This window comes from Pantherophis guttatus, chromosome 2, assembly GCF_059756535.1.
Source record: "Pantherophis guttatus breed Tessera chromosome 2, ASM5975653v1, whole genome shotgun sequence".
Taxonomy (NCBI): Eukaryota; Metazoa; Chordata; class Lepidosauria; order Squamata; family Colubridae; genus Pantherophis; species Pantherophis guttatus.
Window position 1 is genome coordinate 170,887,724 of NC_142064.1, and position 14,576 is coordinate 170,902,299.

The 14,576-nt window shown below is 39.4% G+C and overlaps 1 protein-coding gene and 1 non-coding gene across 3 annotated transcripts; both read left to right on the forward strand.

Moving 5' to 3' along the window:
* The first annotated feature begins 1,799 nt into the window (after positions 1–1,799).
* LOC117659835 (uncharacterized) lies at positions 1,800–9,991 on the forward strand. 2 transcript variants are annotated; one of them, XR_015731943.1, is made up of 4 exons: positions 1,800–1,886; positions 5,062–5,122; positions 6,317–6,509; positions 9,383–9,991. It is a non-coding gene; the product is annotated as an uncharacterized LOC117659835 (transcript). The 2 variants fall into 2 exon arrangements; XR_009621583.2 differs by lacking the exons at positions 1,800–1,886; positions 5,062–5,122 and adding an exon at positions 5,531–5,627.
* A 3,012-nt stretch (positions 9,992–13,003) lies between these two features.
* Positions 13,004–14,576, forward strand: RNF222 (ring finger protein 222). The gene is made up of 2 exons (XM_087887304.1): positions 13,004–13,142; positions 13,752–14,576. The coding sequence occupies exon 2, from the start codon at positions 13,785–13,787 to the stop codon at positions 14,448–14,450; it is 666 nt and encodes a 221-aa protein (XP_087743430.1). The 5' UTR covers positions 13,004–13,142; positions 13,752–13,784; the 3' UTR covers positions 14,451–14,576.

The window sequence follows — 14,576 nt, forward strand, 5'->3', positions numbered from 1 at the left end:
TTGAGGAGATCAGGTCAGGAAACAGACACCTCATGAACTACTGGAAGTCTATTGTTATGAAGCTAGTAAGAGAATCTTGAAAGCCTGGCAGTTTTCTCCCCACCCCCACCCTTTTATGCTAAGAGAATCTCTCTCACACACACACACACCTTCATACTAAAAAAGAATCAAAGCAGGACAGTCTGGAAGGTGTTATTTTTTACCTCTCCTGCTGTCAATCTAAGTTTATGTTTACATAGCAGTCATTGAATTTATTCTTTAAGGCCATCTCTGCTTTCCCCTACAGTGGTAAGAGAAAGTTTAAGGCATTGTTCATTTTACATTGGGTGTGCCTAGAAAATGAAAGTGAAGGTCTTGTCACAACAAAGTAAGCCAGTATTTTGGAGACTTTCTCTGCCAAAGCAGAGATGGAGACAATTTTACTAGATGATGTGTACACACACACACACACACACACACACACACACACACACACACACCTCTTTTGCACAGAAATAGTTAACTTGGGAACAGAAAACAAAAAATTAGAACATTTCTGGATTGAAGAGTAAAAGGGAGAGAGAGCAGAGGGAAAAAGAACTACCTTCCTTTGTAGCCTGGGCACCAAATTTTGATCACTAAAGGACAGTATTACAAGGATCCTCCCAACAGTTAGAGGGGGCAAAAGATGTGGGCTCTGCCCAATTGCTGTTGCCAATGCTCTTTCATTAGGTCTGTTTGGAATATTATTTGGCATCCTAAAGCCATGGTTCTCCTGGAACTGAGGTCTGAGACCAGTTTAAAGACCGATATTGATCTATCATTCCAGTAGTCAGATGAAGCTAGCTGTCTCTTCCAGCCTGTGAACGCCCAACACAGCAAGGCCATTTCAAGAAATCTGGTAGATCATGCTTGCAAGCTCTAAGGTGAAACTGTACTAGAGGGCAATTAGTTTAACTTCTATGAGGCCTAGCAACCTTCTTGCAGCTCCGCTTCAAATCCTCCAATTGGAGGAAGCTGATAGGCTCCTGCCTGGTGGTGAGACTACTACCAAGGCTCAAGGTTGGTCTATGATGGAATGGGACAACTCGCTGCAGCCAACTTGCTACTGCCAACTCGCCATGACTATTTTGCCACGGGACAACTCGTCACAGGATAATTCAACATTTCCATTTAGTTATTTAAAATAATTTAAGCATTAGTTTATTTTTTTGTCATTCGTGTTTCCGTTTGTCCCTCCTTCAGCATCCTTTTTAAAATGATTCTTTTCCACCATTTCTTTGATATTAGTGTAACTGTTATCCCGCAGTGAGTTGTCCTGGGGCGAGTTGGCTGTGGCGAGTTGACAGCAACGAGTTGTCCTAGACCCGTCTATGATGGAGTGGGTAGGTCTAGTTTTAAACTGATCAAAAGATTTTCTCTTTGGGATAATCAAAAGACTTGCAAATGAGGGATAAAACTCCATCCCTCTCTGCAAGTATCCTGAGGGAATTCGGCTACTGATGGAGAGAAAAAGAGGAGAACCCTGAGTTCCTGGACGGGTGAATGCAAAGACACTGACTCTCCAGCACTTCATGATCTTTTAACCACAAGAGGGCAGTGAGGTGTTGAGAGAGTAAAGGATTTATTCTTAGTCCATCACTAGCTCTGCTAGCTCCTAAGAAACTGCTAATCTGATATTTCTTCCTTCTGCTTTTCTTTCCTGGCATTTGCATTCAGAATATATATTTTTCGACTCTCTTCTACATACCGCGTCATGAGGTGCCAGGCTTTGCCTGTCGTACGTTCCTGTAAATAAATACCTTTTATGTAATAATTATAAAACTTGCTTCACTAATCATTGCTCAGGTCAGCTTCCCACTCTCAAGTATGCTGACGTCCACGCCCAGAACTCTTCAAACTCCAAGGTGAGTAAGGTCATCCTTTTTTATAGGAGATTTCTGCCCTGAGGCAAACATATTGCTAATCCAAGCAGGCCTACTTTGGAGACAAATTGGAAACATTGGGGACACAGCATTAGTCAAGACTGACAGAGTCCAAAAGAGATTTTAAAAAGGAGGGAAAGGCAGAAGTCAGGTAACTGCATCGAAATAATAATTTTCTTTCTGGCAAAAGTGTTGCCCAAAAGTTGATAGTGCTAAGAACTTTCCAAGCTTTTTTTGTTTTTTATTTTTTTGAATTAGTGAAAGAATGGATGAAACCTGGAATAGCACATGACTATTTTTCTGAGTACAAAATAAGTGACTCAGGGTTCATGGCTTTGGCAATGTTACTTACGCAAGTATCATTTTGCTACATCAGACCTGGTTCACCCAGTCAACAGCAGTGCAGATTTGAGACAGATATCTGCCCGATCTTAATTAAGATCATCCTTGGGTTGTTTCTAATATTATTTTCTTTCATTTTTAAAAAAATCCCTGTTGTTATACTAGAATTGCTATACAGTGGCTATTGAAGATGCTCTGCTTTCCTCAAACTGGGATTCTTTTTCCAATTAGACATGCCTGATAAATTTGTTTTAGTGCTTAAGATGTCAGTTTGATTGTGGAAGAAAACAGTTTATCTGTGTTTTTGACCTCTTGGCTTGATTATAATATTAAGGGGGTATAAATACTGAGCCCAAAAGGGAGTACAGTTTAACGGGGTGGTAAATCCGATGACAAAATCCAATGAAATGTATATTTTAATTTTCCAGTGTTTTGCTTTAGTAAATCTGGCATTTGGCTATAGAAAGTAAATAATTTTCTTCTATTATTTTCCATTTACCTGTTTAAGTAAACAGGGGCAATATGTAAGATTTATTCATGCAAAAATGCATGAATAAACACTAATATCATCATGGAGGTAATGTGTTTATTCAATGAATTGTAAAAACAACATGATTGTGAAATCACATATTAACCCAGTGCCAGTTCTGTTGTTATCTATGAATATAATTTTAAAACTGCTGGATGTGGTTTTGTGGACCAAAGAGACCAGAGGAAACTCTCTTAAAGACAAATTAAAGCAAGTCCACTTATCTGAATGGTACAGGATCTCCTGCTCAAGCAGGGGGTTGGACTAGAAGACCTCCAAGGTCCCTTCCAACTATGTTCTGCCACAAGTCAGGCTTTGTTCTATATTCATATAAAAAAAAAATGGGTTCCTGTGGAAGAAAGGAAGTTCCAAACATTGAGGAAGGAAAGCTACAAACAAAGCAGGTGACCAAGGCTATTCCATGGAGCTTCTGTTATTAGAAAGGATTCCATTTCAAAACTGAAACAACTATTGTTGGCTTCCAGCCCACTTTGTAAGAATACACAAGAGGATTTTTTTAAAAAAATTCAGTCATAACATCAGTTCTGGTGTTGACTTGTTTTGCCTCTTGCTATGTTGCTATGTATTGTGACTAACCAGTCATGGCCTAGGAAGGCTTAACAGAGCTGGACATTTTTTTTTCAGAATACCTAGATATACTGCAGGTAGCCTGATATATTAAATCAAGTCTTTAAAATAATTCTGTAAGGTGTCTTTAAAAAAAAAAAAAGACAATAATTTTTGGTTATATTTATCCAGAAATATGGTACTCTTAATTTCATTTTAGTAGACAGGAAGCTAAAATATTGCATGCATACTGCCTTAGATCAAAATCACTCATAGAAATGGAGCAGTTGGTGCCAAATTTTTAACAAATTCCTAAAATGTCCGGTAAATTGGCTATTGGCTATGCTACCTGCGAATTCAGAATTTGATACAGGTAGTCCTCAACTTGTAACCTGTCACTTAGCGACTATTCAAAATGATGATGGACTTTCCCAGACCTACTTACAATTAGTTCTGATAGCCAACCTCCCCCTCCCCCCCCACCGTCCCGTGATCTCAGTCTGGGTGCTTAGCAACCAGCCCGCTTTTATGGCCATTTGCAGCATCCTGAGTCATGTGACTGCACTTTATGATGCAGGCTGGACACCAGCGTTTACTTCTGGTTTCCAGCAAAAAACACCTATTGGTTAAAATGCTTTTGTTTAACGACTGCCTCATTCACTTAATGGATGTTTGCAAAACAGGTAATAAAAACTGGTGTGGTCACATAGTGACCCACTTAATGTCCAACACAACTTACAACCGTAATTCCAGGCTCACTTATGTTTGTAAATTGAGGACTACCTGTAGTAGGCCAATGCACACTAGGCAGGCTAGAGTCAAATATTTCCTCTTTGCGTTGAGCAGACTGGGGCAAAGCCACGCTGGCTTGATGTTTCCTCTTTGCATTGGTTAGACCGGGCCAAAGTGACACGGGCCAAGCCAGCCCCTTACCTTTTTTAGGACGGCCCTGTGGGTCGGATCCAACTACATCACTCCTGAATTAAGGCTACCATGTCTACACTGTTAAAATTTGGAAGACAGCTAGAAGGCAGGAAAGATATGAAAAAAAAATATTTTGCTGATATCTAAGGGTCTCTTTTGCAGCCCAGTTTTAATTGCTCTGTAGAAATGGGGGGGTGGGGAGGGAGACTATATAAATTCACCAAATGATTGAATTTACCACATAAGTAAATAATCTGGTTGGAACATTACTTGTTAAAAAATGTGGATGGATTTCACTGGATAGAATTTAGAAAGATAAATGGCGCTTAGGTGTAATGCTTCTGCTGTTAGATTTTACCACTTAGCTGCTACAGTCTAGGATTCTTCCCTAGACTAATAGTGAGGGAAGCTGGTAATTTGCCATTCAGCAGTATCTAGAGAACCACACTTCTCAACTTTGACCTAGAAAAATTGCAGCTATCAGATCTAGGCTATAATAACCATTATAAGTGTAATTAAAACCACAATAACAACAATGACCATTTGATGGAAGAAAATAGTATGTAGTTGGCTTATATCCCCTTTTGCCATCCAGATGAGACAAACTTAGAGAAATTCAAATGCTCAATAATAAAAAACCTTCACTGAATTAACACCAAAATTAAGACTGGTTAATCTTGTCTCAGGTTTTATATGCCAGAATATGAGAAGTTAAGGCTAATTACCTTAGTAAATGTATCTCACAATCATATAAGAATGACTAACGTTAGTGTTACAAATTGTGTTTTCTTACAGTGCACTATCTTCACCCTGGCATTTCTTTGGTCTTTCAGCCAGAAAGCAGATGGGGATGATGGTAAGTGTGACAGACACAAAGATGGTCCCCCCAGTCCTTATTCTGAATTGCCCTATGAAACATCTGAGCCTTATATATTGATAAAAGAATCATCCTGTAAATTGATCCAAATTTATGTTAAGGCCTGACTAAATTTAACTAAGGCAGTTGTTCTCAACCTTTTATTCACCACAGAACCCCATTAAATAATTTTTGTGGCCACAGACCATGGCCACGGACCCCCCTGTGATGACATCATGCCCCCCCAAACATCTGTGGACCACAGGTTGAGAACCACTAAACTAGAGTCATAATCAGAGATAGTGTATTTGATTGAGTGCCTTGTTTATATAACATATATAATTTGAATTCTGTAAATTAGAGTTGGGGAAATGGTGACTTTCCATATGTTGTTAGGCTCCCAGCATGTCGCATCACAATCCATGCTTGGTTTGGCTGCCAGGAATTCAGGAATATTTGGAGAACCTGATTATCAGAGCCTTCTATAAAAGATCATATATGCAAAGTAGGTTTCACTCTTACCTGAGGGATCCCTTTATCTACAGAATGTTTCTCACTATTTTATCAATGCCTATGACTAGAGGTGGGTTTCAGCAGGTTCTGACCAGTTCTGGAGAACCGGTAGCAGAAATTTTGAGAAGTTCAGAGAACCGGTAAATATCACCTCTGACTGGCCCCTCATCTATTCTCTGCCTCCTGAGTCCCAGCTGATCGGGAAGAAATGGGGATTTTGCAGTATCCTTCCCCTGGAGTGGGGTGGGAATGGAGATTTTACAGTATCCTTTCCTTGTCATGCCCACCAAGCCACACCCACCAAGCCATGCCACACCCATCAAGCCACACCCACAGAACCTGTGGTAAAATTTTTTGAAACCCACCACTGCCTATGACTTGAACAAGAAGATTCAAACTCTCTCATAAAAATGTGCTAAGTGCAGTGACATGAGACAATGTGCCTGGCAAGGCATAAACAGGCACAGTATTTTGAGGTTTTCCTAACCTGCTTCTCCTATGGGTATTTCTATTACAGCTCCTATCATTCCCATTTCTTTCTGGCTATAGGTTTGGGGTCTTGTGCTCCCAACATATCTGAAAAAAAATATCAAGCTGGGAAAGCTGGAGCAAATTTCTTCATGTAACGTCAGCTGGTTAATTGTTAGTAACTTGTTTGTCTGTTTTAATTGTGTCCCTCAGCATTGCAAATGTGCTAGCCAGCAAGGAAGTGGAGCCTATGCATTCACACTTCGGAGAATGGAAACATAATCCAGTCTAGCAGCTGAATCGAGGTGGTACATGCTTGACCTGCTAAAGCATCAGGTTTCCACTGTTACTAGTGTAGCAGGAGCTGACTGGCCTGTTTGGCCAGAATCTATATATAGATGTGAAGGTGAGTTCATCATTTCTAGATGACCCAGTTCTCACTGGAGTTGTAATTCTCTGGCTGGACTGCACCATTTTAGACTGCAGGTGATATTTACAAAACAAAAAGACCATTGGCCCTGCCCATATAAAAAAATTCCAGTGATACATAAAATTGGTATGTCGGGAGGAAGTTTCTAATCTAATCTCTTCCTTAACATGTTGCTCTCTGTGAGCCAGATTATGAATATATATGTATGTATGTATGCATGCATGTATTATATGTACAGTATGTATGTTTTCCTAGTGGCACAAATTGGGAGACTGGACAAGGTGGGGAGGAATTTATATAGAAAAAAGTGTCATGGGAGAAGCATTTTTAACTATTTCTCAGTTACTTTCAAATTTAAAATGAAAGAGAAGAAGGCCCAGCCTCTGTTCTCTCTTGACTCTAGTAGTTTGGCATACAAAAAGCTTCACCCTATGAAAGCACATTATCATTTTTGAACCTATAACTTAGGATAATTCATACAGTTGCTTGTAATTTCATTGAAAACTACATTACAGGCCAATGTGTTCCTTACAGGGGTGGGTTCTAATTTTTTTTACTACTGGTTCTGTGGGCGTGACTTATTTTGTGGGTGTGGCTTGATGGTCATGTGACAGTGGGCATGGCTTGATGGTCATGTGACTGGGTAGGTGTGGCCAATTCAATGTCACTCACGTCAACTGGTGCCTCACCTGACCCCTCCCCTCCCAGCCATTCCTTGTCACACCCAGCCTCAACGTATCTATAGTTCTGTAAAAATGTTGTTCACCTTTTTTCAACTTTATTATCTACATACTATAGATGCACTTTCATGGACCACTGAAAGGAGGAAATGGCTCACATGCTTTGCCCAACAGTGTGATAGGCAACAGGCTTTTAAGGGGCTGCCAGGGGGGGAAAATGTATTTTCCAAAGCATCAGAAGGCAAAACAAGAAGCAATGGATGGAAACTGAACAAAGAGAGAAGCAACCTAAAACTAAGGAGAAACTTCCTGACAGTGTGAAACAATATAGGTGCAGAACTATTTCAGTCATAATTTCACATATAAAATAGCTATTTGTGTAATACAACCTGCATATTGTTCAAAACAGTCATTAGTATTATGGCTGATGTTTGACAGCAAGCCTAAAAGTCAAAGATTACAAGAGTGCTTCTTTGTATGTATACAAAACATCACATACCAGGAATAGCATATTAAGATGGACTTCCTTAGATGTATTGGTCTACAGTTTCCATAAAACCCTGATGCCATGGTTACTAAACATGCTTTTAGGATTAAAATTGGAAGTACTGTAGGTGGCTGAAAGTTGGATTACTAATTGAGTGGCACTTAAATTATAAGTAGGCTGTGCCTAAGAATTACATTCATAATATGAGATGACTTAGCAATGTAGCTCTTGCTAGGGTAGAATATGTCTTTTTCTTGGCTCTGTACATTGTTTGAAATTTTAGTAGGCCTTGATGGATTCAATTCCTCATGTAAGGATAGTTGGCATAGGACAGTTCTTCCTTTCTGTGCATTTTAGTTTCTCCTATAAATGGAGTCGAGAATGATGCAGTATCGCTTCTAGTACCTCCCAAATAGTAATGCTACAAAGTAGGTACTGGCATTTCTGGATGTTATCACTTCAAGCAATAGATGAGCCTGTTAGTTTTCACATAAAAATGTCACAGGCCTTTAAATGTGATGTACATTTGGTAGGACCACAAAAAAGGGACTTCTCAGTAGTTGCCCTTTCTCTATGAAACAACATTTCCTCTGAGTAAGGTTGGCCCTCACCCTGTTGCTTTATCGAAAGGTCCTAAAAACATAGTTGTGTCAGTGGGTCTAGGAATCACAAATGGAGAAGGAACCGATCAAATGGTTGATTTGATTGTGTTGTTGCTGTGTGGGAGACTGCGTATTTTTATGTGGTTGATTTTTAAATGTTGTAAGCTGCCCAGAGTCACCTGTGTGTGAGTTGGCATATAAACTTTTTTAATACATACATAAATAGAGTTATGTGAAGAGAAAAAAAATCCATACCAGGCTTACACATTGCCCTTCCTTTCCAGATATTAGTTTTTAGAATGCTGTTATGTGGGCTGCATTTAAACCTAAAATGCTTCACGTATGCTCTCAAGTGGGAGGTGCTAAGGAAGCTTATTTTTCAGAGCAACTCCTCTTGTGGCCCTGCTAGGAAACAGCCAGAAACAGTTTCCTCACAGTAGCAGATCCAGTCTGGCCCAAAAGGTTATATTTGGCACATGACTCATTGACACCACAACATGAATAAATACGTTCACACTCCAGAGTTGACCTTGCTTGTCACTATTCCAGAGTAATCATTGTAAGGTGATGTGACACTCTGATGTGGAGTGGTCATCTTTACAGGAAGTCTAACCATCACAAAGAGCCCCGGGAAGTTGTCATTTCCTGTGATGGCACCATTGGGATCAGAGCTACAGTAGAGTTCGGAAGGAATGTTTATCCCCATTTCTTTCTATCCCACATTCATCCACCACCTGCAGCTATAGGGAGTGTGTATAACAATGAAAGAGCTTTCATTTTTATGCACACTCCCTTCGAGAGAGTTCCAAGAGAAATCCAGATTTTGTGGAAATGCTCTAGAGAACTTATCTCATACTGACAGCAGGAAGAGAGAATTCACTCTCTTTCCTCCTATGTTTGGCGAACACAGTTGCCCCTAAGAGGTTAGTCTTAAACTAGTTTTTCCCAAACTGGGCAACTTTAAGATGTGTAAACTTCAACTCCCGGAATTCCCCAGTTAGGTGACATCAGTTTGGGTTAGTTTAAATCAACACAACCTCATCAATATTTTGGGTAATAACTATGCCTCTCTATTCCTAGGTGCTGAATTATGTATTTGGATGACACACCACCCTTGCCGCAACCCTCCCAACATATACACCTTAAACCAATTATATATACTATATGAATGTAATGTCTTTGTTTCTGTAGCAAATAATAGACATGAAGGAATGGGCATGAGACTGGGTGAAGATATGATTGGATAGTGTACATTTGGCATATATAAAAACATTATTAGATGACGTGGATATTTCTCTGTGAGAATTTGTAATGTGTAATTCTTCTGTTCTGCTCTATGTGAGAAAAAACTACGTTGTGGTCATACTCCAGAGCTATAAATTGCTGCATTAAGGTTCTTGAAATATATTTTTCATAGCAAATTGGTTAAGGGAACACTGAAAATTATTCCTGCAAGCATTGAGAGAATAAAACAGATTTAGACTGTGTACACCATGTTCAGTGTATGGTCTGGGGAAATGGATGCAGTATTTTATTCAATAGGATTAAAAGTACTAGGAAATATAACAAATGAGACGCGTAAAAACTAGCACAGGAAATACATCTTTTCCACAAGTGCCATGGCTCAGACCATAGTGGCAATCCCAAACTATTTAATTAAAATTAACAAATCAAAATAGATCAGCTAGAAAAATATAACTATGCATCTTCTACTGAATCAAATCATATACTTTGGTTCTTCCATGAAGGGTGGCACCACCAAGCAACAAGCAGCTCTGTCATTGTGCAAACTTCTTACCCACACAAAAGAGCCAGAATGACACTTGCCAAGACTTTGATTTCCTTTACTATCTAGAGTGTGGCTATGTTTTGAGTCTTTCCTGGTTTTAGATTTTAGTAATATTACAACACAAAAATATGTGTGCCTAATAGAAATTACCGGTATTGTCCCACTTTAAAAAACTTCCTAGATGACCGAAATTGTGACAGTGTTTCTTTTCAGTAGTGACAAGAAACAGAAAAGCGTGACAGTTGTAGAATATGAGTTACTTCACCATTGTTCATTTCTGAATCATATTTATAAAATCCTAGCAGTGTCACAATACTATCAAGAAGATCATGGCTAGATTGTGTTGACGGGATTGTAAACATATGAATACTCATTGCCATCTTTGATCACGATGCCCAGTTAATCATTCCTTTGGTAAATGCTTCATGAAGAAATCGAGAAAATCAGTCAACAGACTTTCACAATCAATCCTGCTGTTGCTTTATGATTCATTTTCCTAAGTATAAAAATTAATGGAATACAAACAATTGATTCAATTCCTGTTGTCAGCTGCTGCAGAAACCCGGAAAACTGATCTTTCTTTGGATTAGAAGTATTTAAATATATGATAATTCATTTTGGCTGAAAAAATTAACCAAATAGCCCTCCCCCACCAAAAAAAGGCAACAAACTTACTACAATTATGGATAAATTTCCATTCATAAGGTATATTGTCAGTCTTTTTCTAATAGATTAGCCTTGCTTTTACAAATGCCATTCTGGATAAAAATATTAAAATTCATATTTAAAATGTATGCATTCTTCCTTTGCATGAAATATGTTTCCAAATATAAAATATATCAAAGTGTTGGGTAGGAGTGGAAGCGGTGCTTTTAATTTGGTTCTTCTTTTTCTTTTTATGTTTGTTTGTTTCAGTACCATGTTGGGTTAAAAGGCTAGGCTTAAGGAGGCTCTCTTTTCTGTTTAAAAGGATTTAGAATAGAATAGAATAGAATAACAGAGTTGGAAGGGACCTTGGAGGTCTTCTAGTCCAACCCCCTGCCCAGGCAGGAAACTCTACACCACTTCAGACAAATGGTTATCCATTTAGTTCCCAAATATCGTAATCCTCCATCTGGTGAAGCATATTTATTATGGCCTGGAGACTAACTATCAACCAGGAAAAGTCCTGTTAATTTTTGTTTATTACGATGCCAAAGAACCAAATTTAGGAATATAAAATACATGGAGCAGTGCCATGTAAAAATTCCCTCTACTTATTTGGTAAGGATTCCATGTTCTTCCCAAAATCCTATTCAAAGGACTGTTCAAATTCATCCATTGACCTTGGCAAGAAAATGACAGTTTTTACCATATCTTGGAACATGCCAATCTAAACATAGATGACTGAGTACCTGAATCCAGGTCTCATTTAATGTCAAGATGAGAGGAGATACCTCTTAATCTTCAATTATTTCATTTATAGTTTTGAATATTAAATGTTTTCCAAGTTTCCCAATCAGTAATATTTCCTTAACTTAGAAGGATTTAATTAAGGCTCAAAAGTGTAAGCAATTATTTTACTTATGTAAATACAGTGACTTGATCCAATCAGTCAATCAATTGGGCAAAGAGCTGCTGCATTCTGGACCAACTGAAGTTCCTGAACTGTATATGCAATTTAGTACATCATGATAAACTATGGTTTATTTAACCGTGATATATTGAACAGTCAAAATTGGCTACATTAAGCCAGCCAAACCTACGATTTACACACACACACTCACTCACACAAGTTCATACATATTCTACTAAGCTTGGTTATTTGCTTGCAGATATTTCATTAACTCAACTAGATAACATCAGGCCTGCACTGATCTTATTACCTAGTTGGGTAATGAAAAGCCTGCAAGTAAACAACCAAGCTCAGACAGTACCAAGAACTTTACAGGTCAACACTGAACTATAGATAGTCTATTCTGTTGGAACATCCCTCCAAGTCAGGTCCAACACATTACTTATGAACTTCATTAATGTCCTTAGAACTGTTGCAGGCAATATAATTGATGCAGTAATCTGCTTTGAATTGAACCCCAAATTAGTGACACAGTGACGTTTACTTTCAGAGGATTCATGCAGATTTTCAAACTCTACTAGAAGATCTGTGATTTTGTACCTGGGTTCCTCTGCATGCTTCCCCAAGTATCAGACTAGACTTTCTATGGTCACTATAGACAATAGCAATAACATCCTGAAATTTTATTTATTTACAGGTCAAATTTGGAGGCTGCCCATCTCACTAACAGAGCAATTCTGGCCAGTGTACAATTAAAAGATAAAAATCGTATAAATATTATATTCTTCTAGAAGGCAGGAACAAAATAATTAAAGTTAAAAATTAAAAAGTGGGAGGAGGGACATTGAGGCACTAACCAACCCCAAGGTTGCTAATGTTAATTAATTAAATTAATGATAACTGCTTCCATCTGAATTTTTGCACCCCAGAGATGGTAGTCTTACTCTGTGTAGACTTTCCTTTTTTATAGCAGAATAACAAATCCTCTGCCTAGCTCTCCAATAAGTCAGAAATAAAAAAGTTTAAGATACAATGGATCTAAGTTACCAGTACTTAGTTTCAGTATACCGTATTTCAGCTAATGGACATGGAACAGCAGGGCCCAAAAAATGGTATCTTCCTGGTGACTCCTCCCCAAGTACCAAACAGAGAAGGAGAAAACTTCAGTCCACAAACAAGTTCCTCCACATTCACTCCTTGGGAGCCACCCTTCAGGTCACTTGCTCTTCTTAAAGGTCTGATGCAAGACGCAGCATAGTTCTAGTGTGTGCCACCCAGCAACCATCTCTAGTTATATAGGCAAGCTGATTTCTAGGGTGCTGGGAAGATCAGACCTAGAACAACTGAGTCCATGGAAAGGTGCTTGGGGAAGGCTTGGTGCCTGAAAAGAAGATACTTCTGAGGATATTCTTTATGGGGCACCCTGAGGAGTCTCAGAAAACAATCTCCTTTCAATGATCTCCATGGATGAAGCATATTTGAGCATCTTTTGATATGTATGTATGTAACTATGACATTGGTGTCATACCAACCAAATAATGCAGTACTATATTGGGGGTAGCTAATGTGTATTTTATCCTCATTTTTAAAAATTTTGCTGCAATTTGAAAGGTGGTGGTAGTAATTTATATTATATTGTTATGTTGTTGATTGTTAGCTAACTTGGATATAGGAAGAAATGGGTTAAGTGAAACTATTTTGGCTGACAAATGGGTTAGGAAAGTGTGTGTGTGTGTGTGTGCGTGTGTGTGTGTTTGTGTGTGTAACAATCACAAACAGGATTTAAAATTACATTGATGAAATACAGTTGACATAATTCCTTCCCATGAATTTAATAACTTTCCTGTTTTGCCAGTTTGGTAGGGCTGTAAGGGCTACGTACAAGGCTTTGTGGGACCAAATACGGTCCCAGGTTACATTAGGTTGTACAGCCTTGTCTAAATTGCACCTCTGTGGATCCACAGATGGATGGTACAGGGAGCCTCTGGGTTTGGGACAGCAGCTCCTCCCAACTGCTTGGAATCAAGTCTTGTCTTACATTCACATGTTCTTCTTCATTCTGTAGCTGTTTGATTACAAATCTGTTTGTTCTGCTTTTTATCCAGCTTGGTTCACAGAAATGATCTAAGAGGGCAGGGATGTCTCAGAACAACACTAGCAAAGAAGCTCCTGCCGCCCCCCCGGGTGAGTGCCCTGTGTGTTATGAAACATTTCAGTCCCCAAAAGTGTCCCGCCGGATGCTGAGCTGCGGCCACACATTTTGCCATGACTGTTTGGTCAAGTGTCTGCTGTCACATGAAGAAGGCCATCTGCAAAACACCCTTACGTGTCCCATCTGTCGCTTTGTGACCTTTCTCTGCAATAAAAAGGACTGCTGGCCTTCCAAGAGTCCATCCTCTTTGGAGTTGCCCCTCTCACCTTCCTCGTTGCCACTCACCTGTGGAGTGCCACCCAGCTTTGCAAATACTTTGGTGGTTCCTGGCCATTTCCTCTTGCCGCTGCACAATTATGACAGACACCAAGGTTCGCAGAGGTATCCTACCATGGACTCCGTTGTACGGCCCAGTGGCCTGGAACATGAATCTCATATCTTCATTATTACTCAGTGTGGAATGCCGCTAATTGATGAGGACTATGTTACCATAGCTCAAGATCACGGAGAAGCTGCTGAATCAGAGACATCACACTGTCCTGGAATGGGCTGCTTCCAGAGTCCTATTATGATGGCCGTTTTCCTTATCTCTGCTGTTGCTCTGTTGGGGGCTGTGCTTCCCTGGCTCCTGCTTGTGAGAAATAATGAATGAACATGTTGGATGAATCCTTCCATTTCCAAGGTGGGACTATTCCATGATGAAGATTGCTCGTTGCTACATCTACAACAGTGGTGGGTTGCTACTATCAGGCGAACTGGTGGCGGTGGCGGTGGGAGG

What these genes read in the sequence shown, in the direction of transcription:
- RNF222 (XM_087887304.1), top strand. Translation starts at nt 13,785, where the DNA reads ATGTCTCAGAACAACACTAGCAAAGAAGCTCCTGCCGCCCCCCCGGGT.